The sequence below is a fragment of the Heterocephalus glaber genome, unplaced genomic scaffold (assembly GCF_053883595.1).
Source record: "Heterocephalus glaber isolate CG9 unplaced genomic scaffold, H.glaber_assembly_v1.0 deba00001481, whole genome shotgun sequence".
NCBI lineage: Eukaryota > Metazoa > Chordata > Mammalia > Rodentia > Bathyergidae > Heterocephalus > Heterocephalus glaber.
In genome coordinates this window covers 19,176,830-19,193,441 of record NW_028258317.1, presented here as the reverse complement: position 1 = coordinate 19,193,441, position 16,612 = coordinate 19,176,830, and the positions used below count along the sequence as shown (strand labels likewise).

The 16,612-nt window shown below is 39.0% G+C and overlaps 1 protein-coding gene and 1 pseudogene across 1 annotated transcript in view; one reads left to right on the top strand and one right to left on the bottom strand.

Annotated features, from left to right (window-relative positions):
- The window catches only part of Aptx (aprataxin), a 28,280-nt gene extending 12,036 nt beyond the window's left edge, over positions 1 to 16,244 (bottom strand). Inside the window, exons 1-4 of the mRNA XM_004838390.3 lie at positions 16,136 to 16,244; positions 7,502 to 7,638; positions 6,014 to 6,060; positions 5,477 to 5,779 (exon numbers count right to left, since the gene is read on the bottom strand). Coding sequence (XP_004838447.1) covers positions 5,477 to 5,779; positions 6,014 to 6,060; positions 7,502 to 7,634 — 483 coding nt within the window. The 5' untranslated portion in view covers positions 7,635 to 7,638; positions 16,136 to 16,244. The remainder of the gene's footprint in view (positions 1 to 5,476; positions 5,780 to 6,013; positions 6,061 to 7,501; positions 7,639 to 16,135) is intronic.
- On the top strand, positions 1,331 to 1,732 carry LOC147825860 (prefoldin subunit 4 pseudogene; annotated as a pseudogene).
- Positions 16,245 to 16,612: the final 368 nt, after the last annotated feature.

The following is a 16,612-nucleotide window of genomic DNA, read 5'->3' as shown; positions in this document are numbered from 1 at the left end:
TAACTTCCAACCTAGACTGTTCTATCCTGCAAAATTATCTTTCAAAATCCACAGGGAAATTAGATACTTCCATGACAAAGAACACCTAAGAAATTTCATGAACACCAAACCAGCACTCCAAACAATTCTAAGCAATAGCCTAGAAAAAGACAATGAAGGTCTCAACTCCATGAGGCCCAACAGAGGGAAGCCACCAGGCAAGGTAAGACACTAAAGGGAAAAGGGGAAAAAAGTAAGAAATAAAAGAGCCAACAACAATAAAGCATCACAACAAGGATGAGTCAATATCTATCAATTATAACTATCAATGTTAATGGCCTCAATTCATCAATCAAAAGAAATAGACTAACAGAAAGGATTAAGAAGCAAAATCCAGCAATATGCAACGTACAAGAAACACACCTAACTCAAAAGGAAATTCATAGACTGAAAGTAAAAGGATGGAAAACAGTTCTCCACTCGACCGGAACCCGGAAAAAAGCAGGTGTAGCAATCTTATTTGCAGACAAAGATTTCAAACCAAAACTAATTAGGAGAGACAAAGATGGTCACTACATCCTTTTGCAGGGAACAATCCAAGAGGAAGAGATGATGATCCTAAATATATATGCACCAAATATGAATGCCTCCAACTATACAAAACAAATATTAATGGGCATGAAAAACCAAATAAGCACTAGCACTAATATAGTTGTAGTGGGGGACCTCAATACCCCACTATCACAAGCAGACAGATCATCTAGACAAAAAATTAACAATGAAATTCTAGAACTGAACCAAGCTATTGAACAAATGGACTTAATAGATGTTTACAGAGTGTTCCACCCCACAAAATCAGAATACACATTCTTTTTGGCTGCACACAGGTCATTCTCCAAAATAGACCACATGCTAGCTCATAGGACATGTCTAAGTAAATATAAAAGAACTGAAGTTACCACCTGTATATTATCAGATTATAGTGCAATAAAATTGGAGATCAATAACATAAGAAACCCCAAAACTCCCACAAACACATGGAAATTGAATAACACCCTCCTGAACAACCAATGGGTCACAGAGGAAATTAAAGAAGAAATTAGACAGTTTCTACAAGTAAATCATAATGCCAATACAACATACAGGAATCTATGGGACACAATGAAAGCAGTTCTACATGGGAAATTCATAGCAGTGAATGCCCATATTAGGAAAACAGAAAGAACTCAGATAAATAACCTAATGCAGAACCTCAAGCTCCTAGAAAAAGAAGAGCACAACAAACCCAAAGCTCATACAAGAGAGGAAATTATAAGGATCAGAACAGAAATCAATGCAATGGAGTCCCAAGATGGCAGCCACCAAGAAGGCAGCTGCAAAAGATGTCAATATTACTTTCAAAGATCAACAAAAGATAAATAAATTTGCGTGGAATACGAGGAGAATCACAGAGCTAAAGGAAGAAATAGAAGTAAAAAAGAAACAACTCCAGAATTTAGAAGATGCTTGTGACAACATCATGCTCGCAGATGATGACAGCTTAATGATAACTTACCAGATTGGTGATGTTTTCATTAGCCATTCTCAAGAAGAAACACAAGACATGTTAGAAGAAGCAAAGAAAAATTTGCAAGAAGAAATTGATACCTTAGAATCCAAAGTAGAATCAATTCAGCGGGTGTTAGCAGACTTGAAAGTTTAGTTATATGCAAAATTCAGCAGCAACATAAACCTTGAAGCTGATGAAAGTTAAACATTTTATAATATCTTTTTTAATTTGTTTAATAAACTTGAATATTGTTTAAAATAAAAAAAAGAAATCAATGCAATGGAGATTAAGAGAATGACACAGAAAATTAATAAAGAGTTGGTTTTTTAAAAGAATAAATAAAATCGATAAACCTTTAGCCAACCTTATCAAAAAAAGGAAAGAAAAGTCTCAAATCCATGCAATTAAGAATGAAAAAGGTGAAGTCACAACAGACCCACCAGAAATCCAGAGGATTAGCAATACCTACTTCGAGAACCTGTACTCTAATAAAATGGAAAACACAGAAGAAATGGACAGATTCCTAGACACATATGAATTGCCAAAGTTAAATGAAGAAGATATAGAAATCCTAAACACCCAATTACAATGAGTGAAATTGAAAATGTAATAAAAAATTTACCAACAAAGAAAAGCCCAGGTCCTGATGGCTTCACTGCTGAATTCTACAAGACATTTAAAGAAGAACTATCACCATTGCACTTTAAACTCATCAAGGAAATTGAAAGGGATGCAAGGCTTCCAAATTCATTCCTGGAAGCAAGTGTTACTTTGATTCCAAAACCAGGGAAAGACCCAACCCAAAAAGAGAACTACAGGCAATCTCCCCAATGATTGATCACAGATACAAAAATCCTCAACAAGGTACTGGCAAACAGAATACAGAGGGTCATCAAGAAGATCATACACCTTGACCAAGTCGGATTTATCCCAAGGAAGCAAGAATGGTTCAACATTCACAAATCAATAAATGTAATACACTATATTAACAGAGTCAAGGACAAAAACCATATGACCATCTTAACAGATGCAGAAAAGGCATTTGACAAAATCCAACATTCGTTCATGATCAAAACCCTACAGAAAATTGGAATAGAAGGTCTTTATGTCAAGCTGATTAAGACTATCTATGAAAAACCAACAGCCAACATCATACTAAATAGTCAAAAACTGAAAACTTTTACGCTAAAATCAGGAAGAAGACAAGGATGCCCACTGTCACCACTTCTGTTCAATATAGTTCTGGAAACAGCCACAGCAATTAAGAAAGAGAAAGAAATAAAAGGAATAAAAATAGGAAAGGAAGAAGTCATTATTTGCTGACAATTGACAGATTCAGTACAGTAGCTGGATATAAAGTCAACACTCAAAAAACAATAGCTTTCTTATACACAAATAGCACTCACTGAGAGAGAAATTAGAGAAACAATTCCTTTTACAATAGCATCCCAAAAAATGAAATATCTACAAATCAATCTAACAAAGGAAGCAAAAGATCTCTACACTAAAAACTACAGCACTCTAAAAAAGGAGATTGAGAAGGATATAAGAAAATGGAAAGATATCCCTTGTTCCTGGGTAGGAAGAACCAATATAGTGAAAATGGTCATACTTCCAAAACTACTATATAGATTTAATGCAATGCCGATTGAAATTCCAACAATATACTTCACAGAACTAGAGAAACAATCGAAAATTTTATTTGGAACCAGAAGAGACCTAGAATAGCAAAAGCAATTCTAGGCAACAGAGACATGGCTGGGGGTATCACAATCCCCAACTTGAAACTATGCTACAAAGCTACTGTGATAAAAACAGCATGGTACTGGCAAAGAAAAAGACCTGAGGATCAGTGGAATAGATTAGAATATGCAGAAACAACTCCAGACATACTCAGCCACCTCATCTTTGACAAAGGAGCCAACCACCATCATTGGAAGAAAGATAGCCTATTTAATAAATGGTGTTTGAATAACTGGATTTCAACCATGCACTAAACTAAGATCGAAGTAGATTATAGATCTAAATATTAAGACAGAAACATTAAACTTGCTGGAAGATAAGTTAGGTAGAACTCTTGAAGACACTGGCATAGGAAAAGACTTTATGAACAAAATCTCAGTAGCATGGGAACTAGCACAAAGAATCAACAATTGGGATCTCATCTTATTAAAAAGCTTCTGCACTGCAAGAGAAACCACCAACAGAGCTAAGAGACAACCTACAATGTGGGAAAAAAATTTTAGCAGCAGTACCTTAGACAAAGGACTACTATCTAGAATATATAAAGAACTGAAAAAAATCAGACCGCCCAAATTCAAAAAGTCAACTCAAAAATGGGCATCTGAAATGAACAGACATTTCTCAGACAAAGAAATAAAAGCAACAAATAAATATATGAAAAGATGTTCAACATCACTGGTCATTTGAGAGATGCAGATGAAAGCAACACTGAGATTCCACCTCACCCCAGAAAGAATGGCTGCTATCAAGAAATCAACCAACAACAAATGCTGGCGGGGTGTGGGGAGAGAGGAACCCTTCTCCATTGTTGGTTAGGGTGCAGACTGGTGCAACCACTGTGGAAATCAGTATGGAGATATCTCAAAGAACTAGAGCTAGAGGTCCCATTTGACCCAGCTATTCCCCTGCTGGGTATCTTCCCAAACGAATTAAAAGAATCATACTACAGCAATATATGTGCACATATGTTTATAGCGGCACAATTTGTAATACCTAAAGCTTCAAAACAGCCCAAGTGCCCATCAACTGGAAACTGGATAAAGAAGATGTGGGGTTTTTTTTATAAAATGGAGTACTACTCAGGCATAAAGGAGAAACTAGAAACATTTATAGCTAAATGGATGCATATTGAGGCCATACTCATAAGTGAAATAAATAGGACACACATGTGTAAATACCAAATAGTTTCTCTAGTGTGAGAAACTGAAAGTGTAAATAAGGATTAAAATGATTAAAATGAATAATTGATAATTTGAAATATTAAAAGATCCAAAGGTGTAGGGGTGGTGGGAGGGGAAGGAGAAAGGAAAGAAGGGAGAGGAAAAATTATGAAAAAGGAAAAAAACTGGAAACAAAATCTATGTAAATAGGGAAGGGTGGAGGGGGTGAAGGGTGCCCAGGTAATGAGGAAAAAATAAGAACCAAGATACAACATGTATAGGTACAAGCACCCAATGATAAATGTAAATGTATTGTATACCTAAAATATACCAATAAAAGAATTTAAGGAAAAAAATACGATGTGGTAGTTTTTTTGTTTTTGTTTTTGTTTTGGTACTGGGAATCAAACTCAGGACCTGGCACTTGCCAGGCAGCCATGGTGCCACTGAGCTACATCCCCAGCCCTAGTTAATACTATGTGACAGCAAAATCCAAACAAAATTAGAAATAAGATCAGTTTTTGAGAATTAAACTAAACCTCCTTTTCTTCAATCTATTACCTTTTGAAACCATAAGCCATTCCAACTGTATTCCTATATTCACACCTGAGCATCTGGACAGAGATCAGAAATGCCAGAGTGTGAATCACATCTTCTCTGTGCCTGTCATACTCCAGCCTGACCAAGTTTCCACTTTAACATCAGCACATGAATTTCATAACATACGAAAAAGCATTCCTGTGCTAACCTTCTATGGATATATAAACAACTAACCCATTTTACTTGTTCAGTGTTTAATACACTGCCATTACTGCCCCACCTTCCTTCAAGTGGCTTACCTCAAGAATTCAAAAGAAAAAAATATAAAAGGATGTTCAACCAAATTTTCATACCACAAACATGTGAGTCTTTCATCATGGTTAACAACCCTCATTATGACTAATAACCCCCCATATGTATCTGGGCTTTACAGTGTACAAAACAATTAAGCAGTCATTATATCTCATTTAACCACCACATCATCTATCAATCACACTACCCTTACCTTTTTGGTAGATCCATCTTTCCCCTTCTTTGGGGCCACACAGCATTGGTTGGGACTGCTCTCAGGTTCCAGCCCTGTCCCAGAGGCAGCTTCCTGAGCAGCATCCCTTTCTATAAAATCTCTGTTGCTTAACCTCTTTCTCTTCCTGTGTGTTTCTAGGCCAGGGCTCTTTGTCTTTTCCTCGAACTCTATAATATACGGATAAAGTTCATTCACCATGTGGAGAACCTGGCCAGGCTGCAGTTTCATCTCTTGGTCCTTTCCAATTATGACTGAGTCAATGCTGGTGGGATTGACCCCTACCTATGGAATAAATAATCAGAAAATAATTATAACAATAGCCATGATACATTAGTAATACAGCTGCCAATATGTTAACTACTTACTGTGTCAAGCACCGTGCTTGATGTTCAGCTATATTACTCCATCACTTCTACACATGACACAGAAGCCTTTATTGGCTAGCACAGACATTCTAAAGGCAACACCACAACAAAACCATTAAATACAAAAAGGAAATTCAAGTTACCCACATACCTGCTTTACTTTGACGTAACCTTTGTTACACTCTGCTTTCAACTGTACTGAAAGAGATAAAAAGTTAATCACAAATGCAACAAAAACCAGACATTCGGTCCTGTCCTCTCTAAAGGACAATGAAGCTACACAGATCATTCCCCCAAAGACCTAGGAGCAATTGTCTGATATGCAGGTGGTGGAGGCTCCAAATTCCATTTTGTAAGAGCTTCAAATGCTTCCATAGAATGTCCATCAGTGTATGGACAACCTTTAGCTGGTGCTAGTATCCTCCCAAGTTTCTCTGTTCCGTAACTCCTGGCTGACTCAAGATTACAGACTCTCCCCACAGGAGGGTGCAAGCACCTGGCTCAGGATTAAATCAGGCTTCCATTATTATTAAAAAAACAACAATCAAGCTGGATGTATACCTGTACACCTGTGGTGTATACCTGTAGTCCAAGCTAGTAGGGGGGCTAAGAAATAATCAAAACCCAGGTGTTCAAGACCAGCTTGGGCAATACAGCAAGACCTTGTTTCAAAACAAAAACAAAATCAACTATCAGATGCCTTCAACAGAGAAAGCGGTAAAACATGTTCCCAGAAAACACAAGTTCAGCCAGCCCTGAGTGGAAGAAATGGAAAGAATGTTCTAGAAAGAGCAGTGCATGGACAGAATAGTCTGAGCATGTGTGAGAAGAGGTAATATTATTAAGCACTTCTGTTCAGATAAGTGAACAAAGTATGTAGGGCTGACACCACAGCTGTGCACCAGGGAGGACAGACAGAGGGCAGACTGATACATACATGTCTCTACAGTTGCTGGAAAGAAGTGGTGGCAGCTTCTATGTCTTGGGCCTTTCCAGGTCAAGCACAGCTTTTTATTTTTCCTTCCACTTGGACTAATTCACATGGGAAAGTCCATAACCAGTGCTACAGACTCCAGATCTCTCTAAGTCCAGAATCCTGATCTATGGAATCACACTAGATGGCAATGAGCATGCCCAAAGTTTACAGGAAAAAATGAAGGACTGTACATACATCCTGAAAGTAAGGACTTTCATTAAGCCCTGTGAAAGGGAAGAGTTGGATGCCATAGTCCTATAAAGAGATGACCCTCTGTGTGAGGCAATGAGTAAAGGATGCACCACCCCATTGCTTCTCAGACATGGCTTCAGCCTAGAGACTCCAGAATTTATCAGTCTTGCTGCCCAATGAGCAATCTCCCTAGCAAAGCAAAGCAAGTGCAGGGCTCAACTCCACCACCCCATTGTAATAGGATGGAATCTGCCTGCTCCCAACCATCACCCTAACCTGCCCAGAATGGGAGGACAGAATCAGGAATAAATGAGGCCCTAGTATTGGCTAAAAAGCTGAGTTCCTGAGTTTGGGATGCTTTTTTTTTTTTGGTAAATAAGTTTTTTCTTCAAGAGCATCTGGGAAATGTGTATATTTGGTTATCACTATCTTCCAAAACATGGTAATCTCCACATTCTTATGACCAGTTACCTTGCTGTCGAGAACATTTCTTATCAGTGATCTTGGTTTCTGGGCCACGCCCAATCACAATTGCTTCTGAATGTGGAAGTTTGATTCGCTGGTGCTGGCTGTCCTGTCTCACCAACCAGCACACCCGCATCATCGCTCTGAAAGACAAAACAAGGAAACTTCTGGAAAAACAGATCCATTAACACAAGTCCTCCAGGGATATGTTCTAGTGCCACCATGTATGTAATTTACCAACTGCTCATCTTGAGGCAGGTGACCTCACTTCCTTAGTCTCAATTTCCTAACCTATAAATCTGATAATGACAGGACTCAAGAAGCTACTGTGAGGATTAAATGAGATGATAGGGTACATATTTACCTCCCTGACTGAATCACGCTAAGCAATTAAATATTTGTTACACATTTATTGATATACTCTTTGTGGGGAACATTAATCTACATGCTGAAAGTCTCCCAGGGATTAATAAAATATTGTCCCTGTACTTGTGCAGTACAGACTCAAATACTGATTGTTACAATATAAATACTCTTAAGAAGAGGGTAACAAAATATGGCATTAACTCAATGACTATCACTTGAGGAAAGTATTTTAAAAGATTTCATGAGGAAGGGTATTTATGCAAGGTTTTGTTTTGTTTTGTTTTGTTTTGTGACAAGGTCTAGCCATATAGTATAGCCTGGCCTTGAATTCACTATGTAACCCATGATGGCCTCAAACTCACACCAATCCTCCTGCCTCAGCCTCCCCAGGATCACAAGCATGTGTTACCACCCCAGAATTATGCAAGGTTTTAAAAGATGGGAAGGTTTTAAAAGATTTTAAAAGATGGGAAGGAGTTTGCCTGCCAGAGAATTAGGACATAAGAATAAGAATCTTCATAAGAATGACAGTGTTGGGCTGGGGATTTAGCTCAGTGGTTTTGCCGCCTGCTGCGCAAGCGCAAGGACCTGAGTTCAATCCCCGGTACCAAAAAAAAAAAAGAATGAAGATGTTTTTTGGTTCTTAGGTGTGTTTATGTGTATTAGGTTTTCCTTTTTTAATTGAAATATACCTCTGTTAGAACAATACATTTTACTCCCATCTGCAATAGTGAATAGGCAAATCTACAATTTCTAACGTGTGACTATGACACCTTTGTACAATATACAACCTGCACTACAGTGGAGGTGCTGACGTGCTCTTGAAAAACAATCTTTATGGCTAGGTAGAGTAGCAGAAGAGAAAGAAACAAAAAGTTCAGAGGAGAGATGAGGCCTGAACAAAGTTAGGAGCAAAGTGGATGGGAAGGAAGAAGACCCAAGAGAAATCTGGACAATGGATTTAATTCATGACATTTGGGGAATGACAAAGGATTAAAGGGAGACTCTAAACAAAGGTTTCTAATTTGAAAGATGCCCATTAACCAAAATGAATATACAGCATTAAAAAAATTCAAGAAACAAATGAATATACAGGAAGACATTTTATGATAGCAGTGAAGAAAGATCAATTTCCTTGAAACACAATTAGTTTAAGTTGCCTGTGGAAGAACCAAGAGTCAAGCTGAAATATACAGGCATAAAGCTCAGAAGGAATGGACTGAATGTACATATTTGACAGGTATCAATATGTCATAGAAGCTGAGGCAAGGAGAGAATAAGGATAATTATCCTCTTATTTGGGAAGACTGAAAAGGGAATTACTGTATGGACAAGGCTGGGACTAGATCTTTGAAGTGCCTCCTTCGACTCTAGAATCCTATCAATGCTCAGGCTTCTAATACCCCCTGTTATGGCTTATATCTAGATGTCCCCCAAAGCCTCATGCAATCTTGGTGGGGCTTCTGGGAGTGACTGGATCATGGGTGTGTGGTATTAGATCAGTCCACTAATTGGCTTAGTATAGTTCTGGGTGTGGGTTATGAATTCACTGAAGAGAGAAGACTCACTCTGGTTATGGGTGGCACCAACCAGTTGGTTTGTAGCCTGGATGGAATAAAAAGGGAAGGAAGAAGGAAGTCAGTCCTGCCTGCCCTGCCCTTCTGCCATGCTGTTATGCATTGCAGTCAACTGACTATGGACTAAAACTTCTACAAACTGTGAGCTAAAATAAACTCCTCCTTTAACTTTTGGCTGTCAGGTGTTTTGACTCAGCAATGAGAAAGTAACTAAGACACTCTCTAAAGGAAATCCTGCCTATCATCGAGATAGCACCTATGCCCTCTGTATAAGCTTTGTGTTCATAAACAAAGAAAACATATTTTAAAAAGTCAGCTTCATTACCATCTGCAAAGACAAGACAATACAAGACAGAATGAACAGATGAGAGCTGAAGAAGTAGGAACTGTGTTAGTGTAAGCACATAAAAGCTAAAGAGAGCCAAAGTCCTGTATTAGTCAAGAAAGGCTTCCCGAAACCACACAGCTGGAGAAGGCCAGGAACCGAGGGAATGATAAGGAGGGAAAGGAGGAGAGTGTATTTCATTTTTAAAAGCACAAGTGATGGCACTCAACAATGGTAAGCCACAGGTCAGGGATAAAAGGCAGACTTCACTGGCTACAGCAGAGGAGCTGCCCCACAAAGTCACCAAAAAATTTTTAGATTCAACATCGTCAATACGAGACAACTGCCAAGGGTTTGTGTTTCAAAACAAGATGAAATAACAGAATTCAAAGAATACTATGTCAACAACTGTGTGGGCAGGCTAGAGTGGAGAAAGCTAGAGTTAGACACTAGTCAGAAGGCTGTCAATATAACCTAGGCCAAAATCAGCTCAGCGAGTCTCTGAGAAAAAGTTGATGCAAGAGCACGAAGAGTCAGCTGTAAATCTAAAACCTACACCTAGATCACCAAACAATGATGGTGCTACAGGCAGGCCCCACTTTGAAATGCTGTATGTTCCAAAGGGTACTTGTTTGCACTTGCTAGAAATTGGTAAATGATCAGGTAATGGACTGAAAAGTGATGCATGTCTTCATTATGCATTAGGAAGTAAGTCATGTGGTGACTGACTACTCCTGCTGACAACAGAAGCCAGAGGAGAGCACAGTTTGACAGCAGGGACAAGGAGGACTAACAGACAGCTAGGAGGATGCCCCGCTGTTGCAGGATGGTGAGAACTACCTCTCCTGCCCTCCACAGGTAAAATACACACTTTATTCTCCCAGAGTTCTGAAGTCATGATTTTTCTACTTTCTACTCCAAAAGCTGATGCAATGACTGCACAATGATTATACAACTATTATGGCTCATTTTAGCCTCCAGACCCAATTTTTAGGAATGAAGTTTTAGAATATGAAGAATGCTGAAGGATGGGTGTTTTGAATCTTCAATTCAGTTCTTCAAGTTAAACTCCATAAACTGCAAGCTCTATAACAGCAGAGATCATGCCTATTTTTTAATACTATTGTTCAACTAGTTTTGGCTTTTTGTCTGTTTGTTAGTTTGTTAAGAAGGGTATTACTATGTAGTTCAGGCTGGACTTGAACTCACTATGTAGTCCAGACTTGCCTCAAACTCAGTGACTGTCCTGCCTCAGCCTCCCAAGTGCTGGGATTCTAGGTGTGTGCCACTACGCCCAGTCATCATGCCTATTTTTGTTTATCAATATATCACCAGTATTTAATACAATGCTTGGCATACAGCAAGTATAAACATTTGCAAATGAATGATCAGATGATAATCCCTCCCATCCAAGTGTTCTCATATTTTTCTGCTCTCCCCTCCTTCTCTAGCTTTTCTTCTAGCGGTAGAATGCTCTGCTCCTCATATGAGATTCCCCAGAGAGAGAAGCTGAGGATTTACCATCCTCTGTTTTTCAGCTCCATACCTTTCATTGCAGAGTTGTGGGGATTGGTTGGAAAGAAATCCTGAGTCAGGCATAGTATTGCCTGTCATACCAGCACTTGGGAGGCTGAGGCAGGAAGATTGCCATAAGTTTGAGGCCAGCCTGGGCTACACAGTAAGTTCAAGGCCAGTCTGAACTACATGTAAGACCCTGTCTCAAAATAAAATAAAATTTTATTTTACACACACACACACACACACACACACATCCTAGAACACTGGTCTTCAACTGAATTTTCTGCAGTGATAGATGTTCTAAACCTGCCCATCCAAGTAAAGTAGCCCCTGTGTGATGATAGAGCACATGAAATGTAGTTAGTACAAAAGAGAAACTGAATTTTTATGTTAGGTTTTTTTTTTCCACTTAATCAATTCCCAGATCCCTCAAGCTTGAAATTAGAACCCTCAGACTCTAACCCTCCAGAGGTTACTTGTTTCACCTCTCTCTTTTTCACAGCCCCACTTACCCATTCCTCTCTCTTCCTTCCCTCAGACACAAACATATCCTTGCAAGTACATCATTCAGGTATGTACTGAATCATGTCTCCCAGAGAAGTAATTCTATCCTTTTTTTCTTTTCTTTTTTCTTTGTTTCTTTTCCCACAAAGTAGGAACCCAGAGTCTTCACACTGAGCTACATACCCAGTGCTTTTTTATTTTTAGAAAGGGTCTCACTCAGGGCCGGGGATTTAGCTCAGTGGTTTCGTCGCCTGCTGCGCAAGCCAAGGACTCAAGTTCGATCCCCAGTACCAAAAAAAAAAAAGAAAGGGTCTCACTAAATTGCTCAGGCTGGGTTCAAACCTGCCTCAGCCACCCAGAGTGCTGGGATTACAGGCATGCACCACCACACCAAACTAAATCATTCTTAATTTGGTCTCCTGGTATTGGTTTATAATCTTTCCTCCTTTCTAAAAACCCAAATCTTAGTCAACTTTCAAGTTTCACCTCCTCCCTAAGGCCTTCACTGAGCCATCTTCTCTTCTATACATCTTGTCACGGGATATGGAAGAACTACCTTCACAGTTCTGAGTGCTTAACATGGATTTAATTCTACTTTCCAAATGAGGTTATAATCCTGGGATTATATCACCATATCACTCCCTACCAATTCAGGAAACATGGAGGGTCTCTGGAGATCACTGCCTTGGGCTAGCCCTGTCTTATACTCCAGGATCCCCTGGTATTCGGCATATGTTTATTAATTATATATCACAGGCACTGTGCTAAATTTCTCACACCATCTTGTTCTAATATTCACAACTTTCATTCTAAGGAAGAGAAAATTAAGGCTTAAACAAGTAAAGTAACACATTCAAATCACATAGCCAATGTGTGCCACAGCTAGGATTTGAATTAATTTCAAACAATGAATTCTTAACCACTGCACCATATACTTTTTGACTTCACTCATTTGATCATTCAATCAAAATTACTGCATTCCTACTATGTGCCTTGTGCTATTCTTACACTGGGAATTAAGAGATAATACATAAGCCTTGCTGTCAAAAGACTCAAGAGTCCGAGAGAAAACTGACATGAAAACAATTATAATAAATGTAGTATGACTGGTCTATAAGAGTGATGGCGAACCTTTCAGAGACGAGTGCCAAATCTGCAACCAAAACTCACTTGTTGCAAAGTCCCAACACTGCAATTAAACCCAAATACTGAGGTTTTGGTTTAAAAAAAAACAATTCATACATTCACACCTTTTGTGTCAATATGCATGCCACTGGTTTGCCACCACTGATCTATACAAAGGATATTATAATGGGAAGACAAAGCTGGAGTACTCAACTCAAACGAGGGGAAAGGTTTTATGGAGAAGGTGACCCTAAACTGAGTCCTACATATTAACTGGGTTAATTTGATGAAAGGGAGCAACCTAATTAAGTGAGGACCAGGAGGTAGAGGAATTAGAGAAGATAAGGATTACCGAACCAAAAGGCACTGAAGAGCAAGGGCAAATGAACAAAGAAGAAACATCACAGTGTGCATGAAGAAACAGTTCAGTATTCTGGAACCTAGAATAGGGTGCAGAGAAGAGGCTACAGATCCAGGTAAGATCCAGATGAGGCAGACCTCTAAGAAACTAAGAAACTCAAATTTTGGAAGTTACAATGGATTCTCCAAATCAACAGACATAAATGTTTGCTGAATGACAGAAAAGAACAGATATATGAACAAATAAATCTTTAAAGATTAAACAAGAATTTGAAACATGTGTTTCCAAAGGCCATTTGCAGAGGTACAGTAGTATAAAGAACACGTGGGTACCCGGACTAGGGGCAGAAAAGCCAGGTAGACAGCCATCATATTTCAGGTGAAAGATGATAAGGCCCAAAGTAAAACAATAGAGTAATCTCTCTTATCTGTAATCTCACTTCCTACAGTCTCAGTTACCCGCAAACACAGTCTGAAAATATTAAATGGAAAATTTCAGGCATAAACAACTCATAAGTTTTATATAACTTTTATAATAGTGTAATTATAATTGCTATTATAGTTATAACAGTTACTGTTATTAATCTTTTTCTGTACCTAACTTATAAACTAAACTTTATTATAGGTACATATACACAGAGAAAATATATATGGTATAGATAGATTTTGGTACCATCTGCAATCTCAGATATCCACTGGAACATACCCCAGAGATAAGGGGGACTACCATGGTACAGACACAGATAAAAGCACAGATTTGAAAAGATTTAGGTGGTAAAATCAGGACTTAGTGATGGGTAGGATGAGTAAGTTGAGTGAGTGTACTGAGTTCAGTTTCAAGCTTCAAATCTAAAGTGTCTATGGGACTCAAAGGCAGAACTCTCCAGGAGGGTACTTAGATGTGAAAGTGAATCTCAGAAAAGAAGGCTAAGTTGACAACTTCAATTTGGGAACATGTAGTAGATAGCTGAGACAAAAGTAATTGGTATGTTCAATATGTACAGAATGAAAAGTGCAGAGGGCAAAGTCAAAGCACTGAAACATCCAACATTCTAGGAGAGGAGGAAAAAAGACTATTCACAGGAGGAATGAATGGTGAACAAGGCACCAGAGAAACAGCTACACTGTAAGAGGTATGATCAAGTTTCAAAAGCATCAAAGGGATCCAGTAATGATTGAAAAACATCTATCTGGTTTGATATTCAATCACTGGTACCTTAACTGAAATTTCAAGAGAATTATGAGTCTTCAAGCTAGACTGCACAAAGGACTGGGAGGTAAGAAAACGGGGACAGACTTTAAAATACTCTTTAAAACAGTTTGGTAATAAGGGGAAGAGATTTACCAGGAGACAGCAAAAGGAAGATGGATCACCAAAGATTTTCTTTCTTTGGTTGGGATGGAGTGTTAAGGAAGATCTGAGAAAACTGACCTTGTTTTTTCATGAATGGAACACAGAAGGAGCAGAAATGACAAATGAAAATAAGGTTTCATAAGTGAAACCATAAAATAAAGGTCAGAAGCAAAGATAAAGGGATGTTCTTTGACAACTCACCCTTTTAAGAATAAAGGAAAAATAAAGATTGAAATCCAAATACTTTCTTTTTTACAGCAAATCAATTTCAGTGTTTCCATATCATCAGAAAGAATGATTTCAACCTTCCTTTTACCTACATAAAACCACTCAGGTGACTGTTTTTAAAAAGGAAAGCATCGGCAAAAATTGGAGGGAAAGTATGTCTCATGATCTTAATGTTCTCCATAAAATAACAGGTAACAACAGAATGATGTACTCAAAAATTTAATGAACAGCTGAAAAAAATCAACATAAAGAGTGATGAGCATCGAGGCCTCTAAACTGGGCTGCTTGAATTCAACTTTGATTCCCCCACCTACTCACTGTGTGACTTCAGGCAAGTCACTTAATCCCAACACTAGTATCACTGCTGTTAATAGGAAGGGTAGGATTAAAGCAGGAGCTACTGAATGTTAAAGAAAAAGAAATCATTCAAAAGTGATGACTTAAGGCGAAGGGGCACAAATTTATGTCTTCTACCCACATAATCCTGTCTCAAGTATTTTACGAAATTCCCAAAATAACTCAAATTCCCAAAGGGCTCCAAACCTAGACCACATTAATTCCATTTGGAACAGAATTCCAAATATCCCTGTTTTGTTGAACTGCTTCCACTGGTCTGTATGGGGAAAGGCTTGCTTCTTCTGGCATTCCTATAAATTCAAATGGGAAGGGGAACAAGCGATGGGGGAGGGGGAGGGAAGGAAAGGAAAAGAAAAAAAGAGACTAGAAGGAAAAAGTAGAAACAAAGCTTTTGTAAATGGGGAGGGGAACAAAGGTTGAAGGGAGTGAAGGGGCATGGGGGAATAAAAGAAAAATCAAGATATATTATGTACAGATACAAATTCCCTATGATAAATGTGATCAATATGTATGATAAATATATACAAATAAAAAATATAAGTTTTTTTAAAAAAAACTACTGACTGACTGTGAAGGAGGGCTCACATTCCTCTCATGCAGCGTTTTTGGCAAAAACACCGTCATTACCACATGATGAGCTGCCTCTTTGGGATGGTCAATGCCCGCTAATATTTTTATGCCTGCCTTATGACCAAGGTAGGTACAGGAGTCGTAGGCACACGTGAACAAACTCAAAGTAGGCCAGAGACCACCATGAGCGCCCGCTGACACAAGCCAATGGGACCAGGAGAAGATGCCAAGAAAGAAGCCATGAAAGGGCCATTCCAGACACATCACTCACGGATACCAGCAGCCAGAGCCTAACGCCCACACTGGCTTTTCAACCCAGAGTGCCAGCAGACAAGGTAGGCTGACCACTGCCTTACCTCAAGTGATAGATCCTTGCATGCACGTTACTCCGTTTGTACAGCACCTCTTCCGGCGCCTCTGGATGACGTCGTGATGAGCCTCAACGAACCGTCAGTGACGTGCAACGTGTCTCTGAGGATTGGCTAAAAGCACCGGACCCTGTAGGTCCCTCGCTAACCCAGGCAGTTTCGGACACCCGCGAGATCTCTCTCAACGTCTCCCTACTTCACCTGTCACTGCCTCTTAGTCTGAGTTGGGAGACATCAGGCAGTAATCTCCTGGTGGCCTTTTTACGCAGCCATGCAGCTTCTTGACATTCCCTAAGAAGAGGCTTACTACATTTAAGACATCTTTTAAACTACTGGCAGGACCTGCTAGAGCGATGCCGCCTCTTTCTAAAATACACTCAGCTTTCTTCCTTTACGAGAAAGGAAAGACTGGAGAGGAAAGAAGCAGAGGGAAACCTAAGACTTTTTTAAAAAAATTCTGTCTTC